This window comes from Pteropus medius, unplaced genomic scaffold (assembly GCF_902729225.1).
Source record: "Pteropus medius unplaced genomic scaffold, Ma_sr-lr_union100, whole genome shotgun sequence".
Taxonomy (NCBI): Eukaryota; Metazoa; Chordata; class Mammalia; order Chiroptera; family Pteropodidae; genus Pteropus; species Pteropus medius.
In genome coordinates, this window is record NW_024354875.1 from 8,247,482 (window position 1) to 8,270,112 (window position 22,631).

General features: G+C 32.3%; 1 protein-coding gene and 1 pseudogene across 1 annotated transcript in view; one reads left to right on the top strand and one right to left on the bottom strand.

The window, feature by feature from the left end:
• The window catches only part of LRP1B (LDL receptor related protein 1B), a 1,647,539-nt gene that overhangs the window by 397,182 nt on the left and 1,227,726 nt on the right, over positions 1–22,631 (bottom strand). The window contains exons 36-37 of the mRNA XM_039855262.1: positions 3,758–3,892; positions 3,045–3,174 (exon numbers count right to left, since the gene is read on the bottom strand). Coding sequence (XP_039711196.1) covers positions 3,045–3,174; positions 3,758–3,892 — 265 coding nt within the window. The remainder of the gene's footprint in view (positions 1–3,044; positions 3,175–3,757; positions 3,893–22,631) is intronic.
• LOC120596803 (serine/threonine-protein phosphatase 2A 56 kDa regulatory subunit epsilon isoform-like) lies at positions 13,528–15,087 on the top strand (annotated as a pseudogene).

A 22,631-nucleotide genomic window follows, 5' to 3' on the forward strand; every position in this document is an offset into this window, starting at 1 on the left:
CATTTCTATACTGTTTAATGGTATATATGTATATATGTAATATGTAACATATACATACACACATAATGTAGCATAGTCTTTGGAGTTTAGCAAAACTTAACTTTCCCACATACAAGCTTGGTGACAGAGTAATATAAGTAAAATTGCTGACTCAATTCCCTTATACGTTAAATAGAGAAAATAATACCACTCTAGGTTTGTTGAGAGATTTTAAAGAGAGTGAAGAAAGACCCACTGGTAAATTTTGAGCAAAGAAGTAGCAGCAACTTATATTCCAGAATAATTAGTAAGCCACTACATGAAGAATAGATTGTAGGACTGCAAGGGTAGAAGATGGTATTCTATAATCCAGAAATGTTGGAAAGTGTAATAACAACTCAGGCTAGGAGGTTTGCAATGAAAATTCTATAAGTTGGTAGTATATGAATGTATTCTGAAGCCAAAGGTAACAGAATTCCTGGTATACTGGATATACAGAATGGAAGAGACACCAAAGGTGATGCCAAGTGTTTTGGCCTACGCAAATGAAATAACATAACTGGCATTATCCAATGGAGAAGTCATAATTATAGTAAAGATTCAGTTTAGTTATGGATCTGTTAAAGTTAAGATTTCTGATGGATTTTGTTCTAGATAGCTGCTTCTCCTTAACAAACCAATCAAAATTTAGAGACTTAAAATAACATTAATTGATTAGCCTATAAATTGGCAATTTGGTCAAAGCTCTACATAAACTTAGCTATTTTTCACATCAACTGTGATGACAACAGGGCAGGGATGACTTATGGCTGGGGAATAGAGTAACTCAACATGTCTAACACTTGGTGCTAACTGGCAGCTGAGACCATAACTAGGGTTGTTGGTTGGAACATCTACATGTGTCCTCTTCATGGGGCTGCTTGGCTTCCTCACAGCAGAGTGGTGGCATCCAGAGAGGACCAGGTAGATGTTTTATCTTCTTTTATGATATAGCTTTACATAATATCACTCTTATAATATTCATGGGCACAAACAAACTCAAGTGTATAAAAAAGGCATTCCACTTATCTTTTTTGAAAAGTGTCAGTGTCACATTGTAAGAGCATGCAAATGTCAGATATTGTTGTAATTACCTGAAAAATTAAAATTTGCCACAGATCTCTAAATAAAAATGGGGAATAAGCAGTTGAACATAAAAATCTAGAGTTCAGGAGTGTGGTCTGATCTGGGCATATATATATTTTAGAATCTTTAACATTTAAGTGGAATGAGATTACCAAATCAAGAAAAGAAAAACACCAAAGATTGAGTTCCAGGGAATTCCAACATTAAGATGTCAAAGAGAAAAAATAACTAAGGAGAGTAAACTGGGATGACTGTTGAAATAGACCAATTAAGGGATTTGGTTTTGTTCTTCCTTATATTGTCTCTCTGAAATTTATCCTCAAGATCTCTCGTAATAAAAATTGAGTTTGTTCAGATATCCAGTATATACTGTTTGGTCTGGGATCTTACTCAAGCCCAGGTAATGAAACATAACTTGTCAAGATAATTCCTTTCTTTGACTATTGACTGATCTAAGGTTGTACATGTAACCCATTTCTAGTTAAAGAAAAACAAAGGGATTAACAATAAGACCTTTCTCTTCTGAAATAAAACAATACAACTTAACAAGAAAAAGGTGTTTTGTCCGATTCTCCCTCCTTTAAAAACAAAAACAAACAAACAAACAAACAAATAAAAACTCTATGTCATACCAGCAATGCAAAAAACACAGTAGAGTAATATAAGGTTTTATAATGGGACTACTTCCATATTATTAATATTATTGTTCAACATCTCACTCTTTACTAGCCAGTGTACTAAACTCTGGGGATAGAGAAATAAACCAGACACACATGGCTCTTCTCTCATAGAGTTTTAGTGAAGAATAGAGACATTATCCAGTCCAGTGAAAAATAAAGCTACTAAGCAAATAAACATAATAAATAAATAAGCATATATTAGTACACAGAATTTATAAAAAATGAAAGCATGGATGTTTTGGTGTCATATAACAGAACAATCTAATCTGTTTGAAAAGCCAAGGAAGAATAAATAAACTTTAGCAAGGTAAATGTAGGAAAGAAAACATTGCAAGTAAAGGGAAGAGGTTGTTTAAAGGCTGGGAGTGGAAGATTATAGGACAGAAGAGATATAGCAAAGAGAGAGTAGCAGAAATTTGAGACTGCAAATTTACAGAGGGCCTGATTAGGAAGGGTCACAACAGAAATTCTGAATTTTAAACAACAGTCAATGGGAATCTCTTGAGAAGTTTTAAGCAGATTTACATTAAAATAAAAAAAAAAAAAAGCAAACTCTAACTTTCAGCAAAGTTAGGAGATCAATTGAGAAGTTATTGCAGTGGCATACGTGAAAGGTAAGAGCAGATTTAATTAGGGTAGAGGCTGTAAAGATGGAGAATAATAGATTAATAATATTTAGAAGAAAAAAATCAGCAAATCTTGTTGGCATATTGAATTCATTTTAATTTTTGATATGTACAGTTTAGGTGCCCATAAAAAATCCAAATGGAAAAATGGAAATGTCAAGAAAACAGACATACTTATCTGGAACTCAAGGAGAAATAAAAGAAGTTTGGGATAAACATTTTGATTTGGCAATCATAGACATAAATGGAAAACGAAGCTTTAGAGATATTAAAGAATGAGGTTAGCTATCATACGGTTCTTTCATTCACTCAGCAAGTAATTCATTACCTATTATGTAAACAGTTCTAGGGCAGAACTTTAAATTGAGAATCTAGAAACATGTCGATATACTAATTTGGATTTATATACACATTAAAGAACTGCATAATAAATACAACTCCATCAAATCTCAACTAAAATTTACATGACCAAGTGACTATAAACTTTTTCTGTGGTTTAGGTAAGATATTTTTGAGTTTTGTTTCACACATTACAACTAAAAATAAATATTAATATAAATATCTGAATTTATAAAAATGAAACTTAAGAAAACTCACTTAAAACTCAAAAGATATATGTAAATCTTAAAATTACCCTTTCTCTGGGTGCACAGCTATAGATCTGGGTTGATCCAGGCCTTGAGAAATAATTACATAACGGAAAGAGCCATTGAGTCTTGCAACTTCAATTAAGTTGAAACCATGGTCTGTCCAATATATGTTACCTAGGAGAAATACAGATGTGTTTATAATATAGTTGTGAGAAAGAAAATGATTTATTAATTATGGCTAAAATTAACTTTCTGAGCATTCTTATAACTCTCAAGAAAGCATTTAATTCCTATATTCTTTTTTAATGTGTGCATTCCCTAAGAACCAAACTGTAAATAAATAAATATTCAAATACTTCCTAAATCTCACACATCTGTCATATAAACCATATAATGATACCGTTATATGTGAAAAATAAGTTGAAACTTCTCTCACCTTGAGAAAGAATCTATTTTAACTTTCTATAGACTTCAGGCAAAAGAGAACTAACATTTCTGTTTGTCTGCCTCATGGAGCTCTCAGGAGATTTGGGCAAAGTTAACACTATATGATCTGCTTCTACATAAAAACACTTATCCGAAGGCTCAAAAGCTTTAGAACGAATGAAGCCAAAAGCAAAAGAGACTATTTACCCCTGTGGCTAGAAGTAAACACCCACAAAAGAAGTTGCTATGAATCAGAAACAGAATTTTTCTGAAGCAGATTAAGCCCTTAAAATAGATGTGAAACAAAAACAGAAAAAGCCATGGGTTATACCAGCAATCCAGTCAATAGCTATCCCTTCCACTCTTCCCAAGCCATTGGTAATGATATCTTCTTTCCAAGTCTGATCTCTTTTAGCTCGGCTAATTTTATTGAAGCCCATGTCTGTCCAGTAGATAGTATCATTTTCTATGGTTAAGACAGAAAGAAAAAAAAATACACACATGCTATAAAAGATACTAATATAAATATTAGAATCACATTGCATCTGTATTTAGCGGGTAAATATCCTGGTTGTGCTAGAGTATAAGTATTCTTCAAGATAATTTATTAATACAAATAATAAGAAAAATATTAAAACAGGAAAGAACCTGGTGAAAAAAATTTTAAGTAAGTTTTAAATGACCTAGCCCATTCTCTATTTTTTTTTTCATTTTTCTACTTACTTTAATTCAATAAATATTTATCTCCCATGAATTTGCAATCTTGGTATCAACCATGTTATTTTGAACCACAATTTTTCTTTCACACCTATACCTGTGTCTGAGTCCTCTATATATAAAGAAAATACTACTGGAGATAATCAATGCAACAAAGACTTAAAGTAGGGAGAGAATGGAAAGAAACAAGGGCATTTCAATTACATCAAGGGTGTTTTAAGCATAATGTTATTCAAAATGCATAAAGCCTTAAAAATGCCTTATCATCCAATGATACCTTCTGAAGTACTAGTTTCCCAGATGTCAACTACAAAACCCTTAGATTATTTTTCAATCTTTCATTGTACAAATGGTCTTTAAAATGCTTGAGGAATGGCTCTATGCTATCAGCATTTTTAAGTAGCAGTGTTTTTTAAATATTTGAATGAAAAATACATCTAAAGATTATAAATGAAATATATTGCATGCATATGCATAAAGGGTAGTAATTATAGATCAATGATTTTTAAATACAGACATTGGGGACAAATCATTAAATAATAAATTTTCCACCAAGTAAATTTTGTGTTGTGACCTACATGGCCATTTGAAGAATAAATCCTTTAAGATCAATATAATTTCCCTCGCCACAGTGATAGACTATGGAAATAAAGAAAAAAATAATATAATAAACCATGTATTAGTAAATTTTGGGATTCTGTTTCAAATGAAATACGTTCTAAATTCTTTTACTTATTTGAAAAATGATTCCAAATATTCCCCGTTCTCAGCAAGTCAGATATACAATTGTTTGAAGCAAAGATATCATTTTTAGGTATACAGTTGAAAAGCAAGGACTTGTTTGATTTTTCCAGTTTTGTAAAAGTATCATTTAACATATTTTCAGTATCAAAAGAGTGAATCAATCAATAAAAATAAGTATTATTGTTGCATATATATTAATCATTATATACAGGGTCTTCTGCAAACATTAGATCTCTATATTCAACAGCCTACTTTGTATCTCCATTTGTATGTAGAAAAGGCAATCTTTTTTTATTATTATTTTATATTAGTTTCAGGTATGCAGTACAATTGTTAGACATTTATATAATTTATGAAGTTATCCCCCCTGATTGCTCTCGCACTCATCTGACACTATACACAACCATTACATACTATATACCTTATGCTATACTCTAAATCCCAGCGACTGTTTTGTAACAACTAACTCGTACATCTTCATCCCTTCACCTTTCTCACCCAGTTCCCGAAACTCCTTTTCCTCTGGCAATCACCAGTTTGTTATCTGTATCTTGTTCTTGATATATAAAAGACAAATTCTGAATTTCTTCTTGAAACATTCTTCTCTTATAGTCTTCTACATGGCAATTTCCCAAGCCATGGTGGTATAATGGATAGCACCTCCATCTTTTGTTTCTTGGGCTATAAACCTCATATTGTTCTTAGTTACTTTTTCTCATACTTCACATCTAATCCATAACTAAATACTCTCATGTTCAATCTATTGCCAAGTATTTTTGGCTGTTTTTTTGTTTCAAACCATATCAACCACCTCTAGCATTCTCTACTACTTGTAATGTAATCCAAGCTTCTATTACCTTTTGTCTGAAGTACTGCAATAGCTTCTAACTTATCACCCAGCTTCTACTTCTGCCTCAGTAATCTCTTTTCCTCATGAGTCTTTTATCCACTTAGAGGCCATTGTTATCTTTTAAAAAAAATAAATAAGATAATTTATCTCTCATCCAGTTAAAACTCCCTAATTATTCCCTATCTCATCCAAGGTAAAATTAAAGATCCTTCCCATGACCTTCATTATCTGCCTATATCCTTAACCCTCTCTCACCTGATATCCTTCTACTCTCCCCCTCACTCATCTATCTCTAATAATACAGACTTTCTTCTTCTTAAAACAAACCAAATGCTGTTTAGTCTAAATCTCTTTATATTATTTCTTTCTTTTATTTGGAAAGTTTCTCTCACTCCCACCCCAGGTATCTGCACAGCTCTATCTTAGCTTAAAAATTCCCCTTCTTTCTGAAACTTTCCCTGACTATTCTATAAAAATTATTCCCTTTCCATGCTTTATCCCCCCTACTAAATCTATTTTTCTCCATAGATTTATTACTGTTAAGCGCTTTATATACATAAATCTCTTAGAGTACTTTCACTCTAGGTGTCTGTTTTCTTATAATTAATTAACGGGCACTTAGTGACTGCCTGCTGCGAATATACTAAATTCCATGTTATCTTGGGTGGCTGGGTCCCAGAAAATTTAAAATCCTGTTTCCTGGCCTAAATTTACCTGCTGTTTTAGAAAACACCATACAAGCATGAAAAAAACAACCAGATAAAATGTAATGTATATGGTTACTACGCTTTTCTCTCTTTATGAAACAATCGTCAGCACACTAGAAAAGTAGCAGATGAGTGCAAAGAGTCTAAGACTGGGTTCTTATCATCATCCTACCATTTGTCATGAAACTTTCATAAAGTTACCTTGTCTCCTCTGGCTTTATTTTCCTCATGTATGAATATAAATATAACATATGATAAATACAATAAATATGTAATAAATAATACATAATAAGTAAATAAATAAAAAAAGGGAGTAAAGGATAGAATTTAGTATTTAGATAATCTTTAAGGTCTCTTTCAACTCTGTTCTAATGCTAAGATTTATTTTTTCTTAAAACTAAAGGAAAAACAGTAACAAAGTATCGTCCAATTTTAGTTGTTATTTAGTCTTTTTTTTTCCCTCTTTTTTTTCTAAAGTTTTTGCTCATTTTAACCAGCTCTGTTGTCTGGAGTTGAAAAAAATACATCATATGCTTTTTCACAAAACATGATCCTAGTAGTTATTAGGCCACAGTTCTTTTTTTTTTTTTTCAACTGCAGAACTATATATTTATCCTATTAAATGCCAGCTTGTTAAATTTGATCAAGGATTCTGTCTGTTGATGTTTTAAAAAATCGTGTTATCCAATGAATCCTCTTTGTGATCACCACAAATTTGATAAGTAGATTTTCTATATTTTTATTCAAAACGGTGATAACTGTGTTAAACTGAATCAAAGATATATATTTGACATACCACTGGAGGCTTCACTCTGAGGCAAATTGTTTCATTTTTGTTATACTCTTATAATTTATAATTTATGCACATTATAAAGTGTACAGCTTGATGAACCTTTTCATATGGAACACAACCATGTAACCACCACCCAAATTAAGATATAAATCACTGTCAGCATCCCAAAGAGTCCCTTTGTGTCCCTCCAAGTCAGAAGCCCCCCACGTCCCCAGTGGGCAACCACCATTCTGACTTTTACCATCATAGATTAGTTTTCTATTTGTAAATGGTATCATTCAGTATATACTCTTTGATCTGACTTCTCTCATCCAATATTATGATTTTCAAATTTCTTTTTCTTTTTCTTCTTCTTCTCTTTTTTTTTTTTGCATGTATCTTGCTTTTCCATGGTGTGAAAATAACATAAACTATGTACCAATTTTGAGCATTCAGGTTGTATTCAATTTCTGGCAATTAAAAATAATATGAACATTCTCGTTTACATCCTATAGTGAACATATACTATCATTTCTGTGGGGTATATACCAGAGATAGACTAGCTTTAGTAGATAATGTTTATTTTAATACATTAATTATCTCAAACAATTTTCTCCTAATTAAGAATCTACTATACGGACTTTCCACAACTATTGTTGAACTCCACCATTCCTTTCATATCTGGTTGATTCAACCATTTAGACCTAGTACAGATGAAGACCTTTCTAGTACAGAGGCCTGTAACTTTAGTACAGACAAAAATTTCTAAAGATTCTGTTTTCAGGAACTGATGCAACACAACACTTTTATGTACATTGGTTGATAGTGTTTACTATTAGAGAGAAGGGGCAAATGACTAGTTTCAACTAACACATGGCTTTAGAATGTGCTATTATTAAACAGTAAAGGTGAATTTATTATTTCAGCTTCTTCACCAATGACTAGGATTTTTTTTTTTTCTTTCTTTCTTTCTTCATCAGTTCTGAGTAGGTCTGAGAGGTAAAAATCCCAATATACTGGCTTTTTTTGATGGGTCTTTTATAAATACTGTAATATATTTCTAAAGATACATATATATCTTAGAGCAGTTATTACACAACGCCAAGCTTTAGTCTATGATTTGTTTGGGATTCTGGGAAGAAAAATAAACATCACAAAAATAACCACAACTTTGATAAAAGTAATTAAATCCAACCTTAACTCTGAGAATATCGAAAGACTGTAAACATCCCTGGCTCCTATTATTATTGTTGTTATTATTATGTAAATAAGAGCAAGTACTATGTGTATAAGACAAAATTTGTAAAGAGAGAGGAGTCTGGGAAGTTTTAACTGTTGGATTAAAAGTAGCTATAAAGAAAATAAAAGAGAGAAGGCAGGAAGTCAGGAAGGCAGGAAGGAAGGGAATGAGGGAGAAGGAATCACACTTCTATTTTATCATTGGCTTAGCCATATCCATCTGCTAGCCTGACTTAACAGGAAATATAAGGCATATGAGGGGAGTAAGAGAAACTGAAGTGCTCTAAAAATATAAATATAAATATGTATATATATATATATATATATATTAATTTTGTAACTGGCGCTTGAGAAAGAAGGTTCGTCTATCTATTTTTTTAATCAATATATTGCTGGTTATTTAAAACCAGTCTTATCACACTAAATCTAAGTGTGGATATAGTTTGGATTTAGCACCTAGTGTGAGAAAGACTAGTGGATAGCAAAAAAATTATTGGCACAGTTGGTGAGGCTACAAAAATTAGAAGGTACCTCACAATTTATTAGAGAGAAATCGTACTATAAATTTCCTTTTATCTTAAAAACAAAAGCTCTGACATAAACACATTCTTCTGGAAGGATCTGAGTTTGGTCTTAGATCTGGTCATGAAGATATATTCCAGTACTTAGCTACTAAGATAATAATTTGGTCAATGAGGTACCTTTTTAGCACCAGGGACTGGTGTTCCTATGAAAATCTAAGGCCTGATGATCTGAGGTGGAGCTGAGGCAGTGATGCTAGCACTGGGGAGCGGCTGTAAATACAGATGAAGCTTAGCTTGCTCACTTTCCCGCCGCTCACTTCTTGCGCTGTGGGGCCTGGTTTCTTACAGGACACAGACTAGTACTGGTCTACAGACCAGGGATTGGGGACTGCTGATCTAGGAGACTTACTTTGTCCAGGTTTATAAACTAAGATAATTGTATAAATTTTGTAGAAAACAAGAATCTTTAGTAATAAGTTTTGGTAAAACTTTCTCAGAGCTTACATATAACAAGAAAGTCCAAATTAGATATACAACACAAGTAATTACTTAAGGACAGCTCCAAATGGTGAGTACTAAAATTGACAAATTTGTTTAGCTTAATTTATCTATCAAATTTCTTTGTTTCTATTGTTTGGGACCCATTACCCTCTACCCCATACTTTAAAAATAGAAACAATTATGCTCAGTCTCAAAAGTATATGTTAACTTATGGAAAATTTTACATGAAATGTGTTCCTATTTTTTAATAAAGTTCAGGCTTGGGTTGTAGAGGATGTTTTATCTATGGCTGTTAAACTACTGTCAATTAGTGTACTCTTTATTATCATTTAGAGAAAGCTGTCAAGATTCTGTCGTAATTTTAGCTTTTGATGTTATATACAAATAAGGCTTGGCTGTAGGTAGTCAACATAAACTCAGAGTACTGATGCTTTATACAGAACCTAACTTTAACTTTGATCATTGGGTTTAGGAAGAACAATCTCCCTCTCCCTGCCACTCCCCAACCACCAACTTTTACTTAGACTTTAATTATTTAATATCACTTTTAGATGAGTTGGTTGCAGACACCTTTCTTCTTCTGAGATTAGAAATGTAAGAATTCTCCATGGTTTTTATTGTCATTTATCAGCAGTGACCTTAACAGTCTCAGAAATATAATTGCTTCTACATTTACAAAGGCTGCCTTAAGGACATTCCATTCATTAATTCCTCTAGCTTAGCTAAAATTCAAACTAATTTTTATTCTAAAACTTTGACAGATATGACAGTTACCTCTAATTCAAACCTTATCTTTTGCTTGTAAAATTCACCTTCTCTAAATTTTAGAAAGAGACTTTCTCATATTACTCCTACATTGTCCAATCATTATGCATCTCAATAGAATATTTTATTCCTTTTCTGTGTCATTTCAATCCAGATACCAAAGTTAGTCGTTTTCTCTAATCTACTTCTTTTTCTCCCAACCACACTCACAAGCACAACTATTCATACAAATTTGAAATAAAAACAATGCAACAGAATTTATGGAAGCATAAGATAGGGAGAATTATTATAATGACATAAAAACTTCAAACTGAAAATTAGATATCCTTATTAATAAAAAGTGCTCTGGTCTCTCCCACCAAAAAGGTGATTTTTTGGTAGAAGCTTCATATGGTGCCCTAGCCTCATTCATACCATGTACCCAGCTCCCCTCCTGACCTCTCATCTCCTCTCCTTTTATCTCAATGTATTATTTCTTCCTTTTTCTGATTACTCAAAAAGAAAGCCTCTCTAACCATAGTCTCCAGAATATCAGATTTGGGGATTTCATACCTTCCAGTTGGGCGAAGATTTTAGCTTGAAAAAAAAAATTAAAAAGTTTTTTCTTCAATTGATTCTGATATGCCACTGGTCGGAGATCTGTTAGAAATCACTGTTCTTCAATCTATGCCCAAATCAAGCCAAATCAAAAGGCAGCTCGCAGACAGATTACTTTGCTTTGTTCATTTTCCACTCCTGATAAGCTAGCTTTTATTGAACTATAAATATGTCCTACGCAATAGGTATGTAATCTTTGCTTGAGTTACTTTTTTTCTTTTAAATTATGGAGACATTGTAAGTCTTGAAACTGATCACATTTCTCTTTGACTGGTTGTTAAATTAAAACTAAAATTAGTTAACTAAATTAGTTAAATGACAGTATAAATTTACTCTTAACTTCTAGCAAAAATATAAAATTTTACAATGTGCATTTAATCTCTAGTTTCATGTTATTTTTTCTTCCCTAATTTTTCTCTTAGCACTCATTTTCTCCATCTTAATCGTTCACCTTATTGCGATTATTGCATTTTTAGAAGCTACATAATATATTCTTAGAACAAGATTATATATATGTATATATGAATAAAATAATATATACATAATTCTAACATATCAAATTACATGTTATAGACAAGCAACATCAAAGTTGGATATACACACCGTAGGGAATGTCAAGGAAAACCAAGAAAATTGAAGACAATGAAAGAAAATGTTAAAATAATGGCTTTTATTTTTTTGATCTTCAACCTTTAAGAGTCTTATTTGGGTATATATTTTATAATGTATTAAATCATAATACTTAAGAAAATAGTATATATTCCTGGTCAGCAAATAATTTACTAATAAAATAATAAACAAACAAACATATATTTTAAGTTAAATCTTCAACTAGTGCATTGCACAATAAAAAAAGAAAGGTTTAGTACTACTGGTGCAGCTGTTACTTTCCAATCATGTCCCACTTTTGGCACACTCTGTGCCATGGCACACAAATCAAAACCTCTGGAGCAAACTATGAAAGTTATAGAAATTGAGAGGATAGTAAAGTCAGTCAAGGTCATCAGAAAAGATTTCACTGAAGAAATTAGACTCTGGCTGATCCTAGATGACTGGGTTGCATTTGGATAAAGAAATGCACAATCTAGTTCATGGAAACCTAGTTCAGAAAAAAGAACCAATTTAATAAGTGTGATCATCTTTATAATAGGAGGGAGGGTCAACAAGATCATTTTAGGAAAGGTGGTGAGTAAAAACTGCGATGACAACTAGTACTGAATCCATCAGATGTCTGGGTACAGATAAGAATTAAATCGTATATATTTTTTATCCTTTTCTAGCTTTTAAAGCTTTTTAAAAAACATTTTGCAGGTTAATAGAAACACAAGTATTTTTAAAGTCCATATTAAAAGGGAGTCAATAATAAAGCGCTAATGAATTAGATTTGTTTCTTTCATTTTGAGAAAGGCAAATCAATACAAACACTAATGGCCAATTTTCTTACAGCAACAAATCACTAAGAACTCCATCCTTGTGAGTAAACAAAATGAAATCTGCAGACTTCAAAAGTTTTAGATATCTTAATCCCTTTAAGGTACAATGTTATGAAACCTTAGGTAATATACGTTCTCTTTTAATTACTGATTTATCAAATAAGAAATATATGTCTGTCTAGCTTTTGTGTCCTGAATGAAATTTGCATTAAACATATTTTTTTATAAAAGCAGTTTTTGAAATGTTTCCTGTTAGGGTAACAAAAAATATTTCACATTTTCTTAAGCATTCACTGTTTTTTCTCTTCAAAGCAATTGCCCTATGCTGTTTTTCATATGCATTAAGTTAGTTCTCACAGTCTTATATGCCTAATTTTGACTTTCAGTTAGCATATGAGAACAAAAATGTGCTGTCACACTCTTATCTTATTCAGATTAGAAGAGGACTGATAGTGGCTCCAGGGAAAAAGTGTTTTAATTTATTCTGTTTTGAACTTCCAAAGCTAAGCTATAAAACTGAGACAGCATGTTGAAAAGATATATCTTCAGGGGACACCTACTCAGACATTTATTCAGGAAACCATCAATCTGCTTCAGAAAATACTGTCATTCTATTTTATTTTTGAATAAAGGACGGAAATCTTGTTCCTCAATGCTTGGTTTCTATGTAATGTCTCAAATTAGCAAATCAGACAAAGATGGAGTACACACCTTAAAAACAGAGGTTTTCTCAGCAAATATGTTCAACTTTTTTTTTTAATCATCATCCCTGGTAAAAAAAAAATAAGTTACTTAATAAGTTTATGAAGAGAAGAATGTAGCATAATAACTAGAGGCTTACTATGCTCTGGTTTTTCTGAGTTAAAAATCTCAGCTCTACCAATTAGTGGTTCTATGACAAGGGCATATTATTTAATCTTTCAGAGTATGTTTTTGAAGTTTTAATATAGTTTTAGCTTGACATGCTACCAACTTTATAAATTTAAAACTAGAGAGAAAAATGACCTCAACACAGACTGCCAGGTCCAGGACAAAGAGTAGAGACATCACTGCAGGGAATATGAGGGAGGAGCCACCGGCAGTTTCGCAACCCGGCTGGTGCTGATTTGATGGGATGGGCGGGACTTCACTCCACCAAGTCTCCTCCCGCAACCCTTCTGTCTCCTCTAAGGCCTTCTGGACCATCTTCCACTCCTTAAAACCACAGATCATCTTCCAGATTCTTCCCCAGAGGCTCCAAGTAATGATCGATATGCCCTCAGCACCAACTATTCCTCCATGAGTACATTCTGTAGACGGATTTTCTCGGAAGTCTGTCAGAAAAGCCAGACAGAAGTCGCAAAGTTCCTCACAGTTTAGATCTTGAGGCGAGCCTATTGAGTTAACACCTCTGCCACTGCTGAAAGACATTATGCCCTCAGAGCTCCCCGGACTTTTCCCAAAGAAACATCAGCAGTGCTGTGTCATTTTCAACTTCACCAACACGCGATCCGATCTTAAAATGAAAGAATACAAGCGCTCCACTCTTAATGAACTGGTAGACTACATTGCAATAAGCAGAAGCTGTTTGGCAGAGCAGACTTACCCTGAAGTAGTTAGAATGGTATCTTGCAATATATTCAGAACTCTCCCCCACAGTGAGAGCAATGGATTGAATCCAGAAGAAGATTAACCTGAACCTACCATTGGGGCGTCATGCCCATACTTACAGCTTGTATATGCATTTTTCATACTATTTTTGGAAAGTCAAAAATCCCAACCTAGCATTGCCAAAATAATACGTAGAGCAGAAATTTGTATTACAGTTTTTGGAGCTACTTGACAGCAAAGACCCCTGGGAGTGGGACTACGTAAAAACAGTTTTACACAGAATTTATGACAAGTTTTTTGGTCTTAGAGCGTTCATCTGAAAACAGATTAACATGATTTTTCTAAGGGCTGTTTATGAAACAGAATACTTCAATGGTGTAGCCAGACGGCTGCTGGGAATATTAAAAAGTATTACCGATGGTTTTGTTCTATCTCTTAAGGCAGAACACAAACAGTTTCTGGTGAAAGGGTTTATTTCTTTACACATTGTCAAGAGCTTATCATTCTTTCATGACCGTCTGGCATATTGCATAGTACAATTTCTGGAGAAAGATCCTTCACTCACAGAACCAGTTATTAAGAGGTTAATGAAATTTTGGACTAAAACATAAAGTCAAAATGAGGTCATGTTGCTTGGGGAGCTGGAAGAAATACTGGATGTGACTGAACCTTCACAATTTGTTAAAATTCAAAAACCTTTGTTTAAACAAATTGTCAAGTGTATATAGACTCTATTTTCAGGTGGCAGAAAGGGTACTCTATGATCAGAATAATAAATATATCATGAGTTCGATAAAAGAAAATCCTAATGTCATCCTTCCGATCATGTTTTCCAGTCTCTATAGGATTTCAAAAGAACATTGAAATTGGGCTATCATGGCATTAATCCACAATATGTTGAAGGTGTTTATGGAAATGACGAGCGCCATGTACGATGAACTGACAGCTACATATAAATCGATCGTCAGCATGAGGAAAAAGAAAGAAAAGGAGAATGGCAAACTGTGCGAAAAAAACTGGAGGAACTGGAGTTAAAGAGAAGTCTTAGATGCGATGGGATAATTCCAATTTAACAAAAGTAATGACAACAGTATTATCAACCTGTGGAGTCACAAATTTACATGGTAGAAGATGAAGCAAGAGTTTTCTGTATTGCGCAACTTTATAGTAGATTTCACATTTGTTTCATTATCACAACAGCACTGTATATACCTGTCTCTAAGTAAAGGAAAAAAAAATAAGGACTTCAATCCCAAATGTGGACAGTTGATGGACTTCTCAGAATTTGCAAACATAATCATTGTTCTAACCCTTAAAAAAAAAAAAAATTATGTGTGTGTATATATATATATATATATATATATATATATATATATATATAAGCTGTCTTCAGAGATCTGTTGATGAAATTGCTTTTAAAAGTCCATTATTGGGAGTTTCTTATTTATCATTAGCAGAGAGTATAAAACAATTTTCAAATGTGAACAATCTTAAATTTAGCTTGTCTTTCTGCTAAGCTGTTAAATGTTTTTATAATAATGGAGAAAAAAATAAAAGACTGTCATTCCCATATTAGTTTGCATAACATCCTTCTCTGGGTAACTTAACTGTAATTCGGCATCTTTTTCTTTGCACATCTTTGTGAGTTGAATGTACACATGGAACGTGGACTTGAATTATATAGGTCCCTGATAAAAGTTTTGTTTACTGAAGTGAACATCTTTCCAGTAACCAGGTAGTCCTCATACTCCTTTAATTTTAAAGTTAAGAGTAAAAGAGAAGAGGTGATAACCGTAGTAGGGAAGGGAATTTCATTCATGAGTTTATGGTGAAGCCAAATCGATGTCTTGAATTCTTTGAAAATAGGCACTGGGACATCCTAGGCTTTAGTACCCAATCAGTATTAGTTGCATTCATCACTGAATGCACAATCAGAGATGTTTTAGACATGTCAGAAAACATCCTTTTGGATCATTTTTTAATTAGAAAGAGAAACACTAAACAGTACAACTATGAAATTGATTGCCAGGATTGTGAATGTAATTGGGAAGAGAGTTGCGCAAACAGCTTGGACTGTTTGGACTTGTCGCCTTACTTTCTAATATGTGTTTATAAAGTATTCCAGCAAAAGAAGATGTAGCTTCTGGGAAAATACAAAACATGTCACATGGTTTTTTTTTGTTGTTGTTGTTTTTTGTAGACTCTCATTCTATACTCCATCACAGCACCAGCCCTGTTTTTAGGTGGAAAGGATTCAGTATAAATATTATTATGCATTCTGAATTTGATGCATATTACTAACTCTGTATTTGTGACCAAAAGTGGTTCTACAAATGCTACTGAAAAAAAAAAAAATCTGGAAAGTTTTAATGTCCTAAGTATGAATAATGAAATTTAAAAATACTTTTATATTAAAAAAAAAAAACTAAAGAAAATATTTTGGTATTTCCTTTGCAAAATGAGAACAATCTAATTTTAATTAGTCTCATCCAAGAGAATAACAAAAGATATAGAAAATATCTTAATCAAACACTTCTATCTATTTCCAAAGACACTATGATTTTTTTCATATCAAAAGTTAACATTACTTGAAACTAATAATAAAATAAAATTTAAAAAATAATAAAAATAACACATCAGTTATATATACATATTATATATAAATAAAAGTTAACATTTGTTTGCATGAACAGCAGAATCACACATTTCAGAAAGAAAAAATTATATTTAATATTAAAAGTTTCACAGAAAATTGGCTCTAAAATGGACTTGAAATTGAAATTGTCAGTGTTTATCATATACTTAAGAGCATGACAAATTTTAAAAAAATAGGATAGTGTAGGGAGCTAAAGCTCCCCAAATTCAAAAGAGTGCATGGATTATCTCGGGAGGCCTGCTTGCATAAAAAAGAAAAGGCTGGTTCTGTGGAATTCCAGGAAGAAGAAGATTAAGTATAGTCAAAGGGAGTGTCAAAGGGAGTGTCAAAGGGAGTGTCGAAGGGAGTGTCAAAGGAAGTGTCGATTGTACCTTGATCTTCAGGATGTTACTTTAATTATGTTATCTTGGGATACACAAAGGAACTGATTATGTATAAAAAGGAGCATAAGAAATAAACTCGGAGAGACAGTTGTGAGATCTGTTCTCCCTCCTGCACCCTATCTGTCTTCTCTTTTTTCTCAGTCCCCGCTCCCCCATTCAGGTACCCGGTTTGACTTGGTTGGCTGGCTTCCGACAGATAGGAAAAAGTTATTAACTTTATTAAAGAACCAATAAAAATTATGTTTGCAATGGTCTCTTAAATGTCTATGCATATCATTTAATTCATAGATGACAGATAGATAGATACAAATCTTATGACAATTGTTTTATTTGACTTTACTATGATTGGATCATAGGTAACATGATAATAAAACAGTATATAATTGTGCTCTACTTGGTCTTTTGGGAAGAAAAAAAAACAATGATTCTTTTCATGAACAAATTTCTGATAAAAATAAGAAACAATGTAAATCCATACTTTTTTTAGTGAGGGCTGTATGTATTATAGGGGATACAAATATGAAAAAGAAGTCTCCTTCAATCTTCCCAGATAATCAATCACCCATCTTCTTGTAAGTATTTGGTAGTCATATATATCACCTATCATTTTAGAGTAAGTTGCAGTATTTCTCAACCTATATTGGAAGTACATTATAGGAAGGCTTGCCATCAAAAAGTTCAAAGTCAGCATGTCACAAATATCTATACACCAAACCATAGAAGCACCTAAGTATATGAAGTAAATATTAATGTACATAAGGAGAGAAATTCACAGTAATACAATAATAGCAGGGTATTTTAATACACCACTCACATTAGTGGATAAATCATCCAGAGGGAAAATTAATAAGGAGATAATGGCCTTAAATGTCACATTACATCAAAATAAATTGAACAGATATTTTAAAACTCTTCATTCCCAAAATGCAGAATAGACAATTTTTTCAAGTGCATGTGGAACATTCTACAGGATAGATCACTTATTATGCCACAAAACAAGCTTCAATAAATTAAGAAGACGAATTATATCAGGCACCTTTTCTGATCACAAAAGCATAAAACTAGAAATCAACTACAGAAAGACAATGAAAAAAAAAAAAATGTGGAGACTAAACAATATGCTACTAAACAACCAGTGGATCAAAGAAAAAATAAAACAAAAAAATCAAAACCTGCCTTAAGACAATTGAAAATGAAAACACAACTTTTTAAAATTTATGAGATACAGCTAACGTAGTTCTAAGAAGGAAGTTCATAGCAATACAGGCCTAATTTAAAAAACAAGAAATTTTTCAAATAAACATTCTAATATTAAACCTAAAGAAACTAGAAAAAGAAGAATAAACAAAACCTAAAGTAAACAGAAGAAAAGAAATAAGATGAGAGAGGAAATAAACAAAAATTTTAAAAACAATAGAAAAGGTCAATGAAAGTAAAAGCTGGTTATTTGAAAAAAAAAATTGACAAACATTTAGCAAAATTCATTGAGAAGAAAAAGAGAAAGTTAAAAAAAACCAAAATCATAAATGAAAGAAAAAGTACCACCAATAGCAAAAATAAATTGAAAGAATCATTAAAGAATACTACAATTTTACACCAACAAATTTGACAATGTAGAAGAAATGCATACATTTCTAGAACATATAACCTTCTGAGACTAAAACAAGAAGTAGAAAATCTAAACAGACTGATTACTAGAAATAAAACTGAAGCACTAAAGAAAAAAAAGAAAAAAGACTTCTAACAGATAAAAATCCAGGACCAGATGGCTTCACAGGTGAATTTTACCAAATATTTATAGGCTTAATATCTCTTTTTCTGACCATTTTTAAAAATATCAAAGAGGATGGAATGCTTTCAAATTCATTCTAAGAAGCCAGCATTACCCTGATATTAAAAACTAGAGACATTACAAAAAAAGGAAATTATAGACTAATATCCTTGATAAATATAGATGCAAAAATTCTCAACAATATAGTAGCAAACTAGATTCAACAGAATGTTAAAAGGTTTATACACCATGACCAAATTGGATTTATTCCAGGATGTAAGGATAGTTCAACATTCATAAATCAATGTGATACATCACATTAACAAAATGAAGAGTTCAAATCATATGTTCATCTCAAGAGATGCGAAAAAAAAGTTTGACAAAATGCAGCACTCTTTTATGATTAAAAACTCTCAGCAAGGTGGGTATAGAAGGATCATACCTCAATATAACAAAGGCCACTATGACAAATCCACAGCTAATACATGTTCAATGATACAAAGCTAGAAGCCTTTCCTCTAATATCAGGGACAAAAAAAAAATGTCTGCTATCACTATTTCTATTCAAAACAATATCGGAGTCCTAGCCACAGCAATCAGAGAAGAAAAAGAAAAAAGAAAAGTTATCAGAGAAAGGAAGTGACACACTATTTGCAGATAAGATGATACTATATTTAGAAAAGCCTGAAGACTCCTCCACAAAAGTACTACAATTAATAAATGAATGTAGTAAAGTTGCAGGAAACAAAATCAATATACAGAAATCTATTGTTTTCTGTACACCAATAATGATCAGAAGAGTAAATTAAGAAAATCACATTTACTATTGTATCAAAAAGCATTAATACCTAAGAATAAATTTAACCAAAAAGGTGAAAGACCAATACTCTGAAAACAATGAAGACATTGAAGAAACTGAAGAGAATACAAATAAATGGAAAAATATGCCATGCTAATGCATTAGAAGGATTAAAATTGTTAAAATGTCCTAACTATTTAAAGCAATATACAGATTCAATGCAATCTCTATTAAAATACTAATGGCATTCTTCTCAGAACTAGAACAACTTATTCTAAAATTTATATGGAAACACAAAAAACCGTAAATAGCCAAAGGAAACTTGAAAAAGAACGTAGTGGGAGTTATCATGATCCCCAATTTCAACCTATACTGTAAAGCCCCATAATCAAAAAAGTATAATATTGGAATAATAATAATAATAAAAAAATATGTAGATCAATGTAATAGAATAAAGAGCCCAGAGATAAATTCTCACTTATATGGTCAACTAATCTACAACAAAGGAGACAAGGATATACAATAAGGTAAAGACAGTCTCTTTAAAAAAGGTTGTTTGGAAAACTGGACAGATAAATGTAAAAAAAAAATGTAATTAGACCACATTTTATGTCACATACAAAAATTAACTCAAAATGAATTAAAGTCTTAAATATAAGACCTGAAACTACTAGAAGAAAACATAGGCAGTAACTCTTTGACATAGGCCTTAGCAATAAGATTTCTTGGATATGTCTCCTCAGGCAGTGCAACAAAAGAAAAAATAAATAAATGGGACTATATCAAACCGAAAGTTTTTTGCACAGCAAAGGAAATCATCAACAAAATGAAAACGTAACCTACTGACGGGAGAAGTTAATCATCCGTGATACATCCAATAAGGATTCAATATCTAATATATATAAGGAACTCATAAAACTTAACAACTAGAGAATAAACAATCTAATTAAAAAATGGTTCAGAGGACCTGAATAGATATTTCTCCAAAGAGGACATACAGATGGACAACAGACATCTGAAAAGATGCTCAACATCACTAATCATCAGGGAAATACAAAACAAAACCACAATAAGACATTACCTCACACCAGTTAGAATGACTATCATCAAAAAATCAACAAATAACAAGTGCTGGCAAAGATTTGAAGGAAAAGGAACTCTCATATACTGTTGGTTAGATTGTAAATAGGTGCAGCCGCTATGGAAAACGGTATGAAGAGTCCTCAAAACAATTAAAAATAGACCATATGACCCAGCAGTTCCACTTCTAGGTGTCAATCTGTAGGAAAAAAACCCAGTAATTTAAAAAGGTCTGCATCTCTATGTTTATTGCAGCATTACATACAACATCTAAAATATGGAAGCAACCTAGGTAACTATCAGTAGATGAATGGATAAAGAAGATGTGGTATACATACATACACAAATGCACACACACAAACATATACACACATGTATGTGCATACATGTATGCACATAATAAAGAATAAGATCTTTCCATTTTCAACGACATGAATGGACCTAGAAGGAATTATACTAAGTAAAGTAAGTCAAATAAAAGTAAAGTAAGATAGAAAAAGACAAATACTGTATGATTTCACTGATATGTGAAATCTAAAAACAAAACAAAACAAAAACAGAAACAGAAACAGCCCCATAATGCAGAGAATGAGATGATGGTTACCACAAGGGAGGCGGTGGGGGACGAGTGAAAAAAATAAAACAATAATTAAAACAATCATAAAAGTCTATTTAAAAGGGAGGTGTGCTACTGAGGTTAGGAGATTTGACTCAATCATAGCATTTGCAAAAAGAGAAGTGGCAATCAGAAAATAACTTCCTCAACTCTCTCAGTAGAAAAAAAAATCTCACAATTGCGACAGCAAGGTATTACTCCAAGCACAAGATGCTTCTGATTGGTAAGTCCTGTGTAGCCTCACAGATCATACATCTATGAAGTTGGCCTTGCCTGTTCCCCTCATTTCTCTGGGAGTATCCCTTATTCATTCAATTCCTGCCATCTGCTCTGAATGGATTCTAAGATGAATATAGTATCAAACCCCCCTCAAGGAGCCAAAGAAAGAACAACGAAGAAACAGATCATTCTGTCACACATCAAACTTTAAAAAAATAAAATTAAATTCAACATGTCAGAGGAGAAATTCATCAAAGCTGCCCTAAATCTGTTCATTTACCTGTGGTCTCTCTCAGCTGATGGAACATATTTTTTATCACCCAAACTAAAAACCTAAGAGTTACCCTTGATTCCTTCTGCATCTATTTACCTTTCTATTAATCCAGTCAATCACCAAATCCTGCAATTTTTAACTTTGCCTTTTTTTTAATATGCATATAACACCACTACAGTTTCATTCTAGTTTTTACCATTTATCTTCTGAATGACTGCAACGCTTCCTGAATGGTCTCCTTTTTGTAACTTTATTCTCTGAAAACCATCCTCACAACTATTAAGGTAACAGCTAAAATGCAAATCAGATCTTCTTGCTTACCATTGTTTATGTTCCTTGGTTTCTTGTGACTCCAGCATGAAGTTCAGATTCCTTAGAAGCCATACAAGGCCATCTATGATTGAGAACAATGGCCTCCAAACTTCTTTGATGAATAAAGTAATTTGAATATTTACCCTAAATATATACATATATGAATAAAATAATTTGAGTATTTACCCTAAATATATATATATTTAGCAAACTTTCCTGAATCAGGTATAAGTCTAGCAATACCACCCTGTTTGTAGTCATCCTCACTCCCTGTACATACATCCATCATATCATTTCTTATCTCTATACCTTTTCTCATGTCATTTCTTCTGTACCACTTTACCTGGGAAACTATTATTCAGACATTAAGATTCATGCATTCTTCCTCTAGGAAGTGTTTTGACTATCCAAGTATGGGTCATTATCCTTCTTGTTGCTCACATAATAACTTGTGCTTATCTCTATAGTTATATTTAATGCAGAGCATCACACAGATCACATTTTAAACAGTAGCTTAAAACTGGTTTTCATTCATCTTGGATTCATGTCTACCTCCAGCTTTCAAAGCATGATACTTGAAAAAATACTCATATTCAAGTAATAATAATACAAATAGAATCAAATAAATGGTAAAAGAATTAAGAGGTATTATTTAG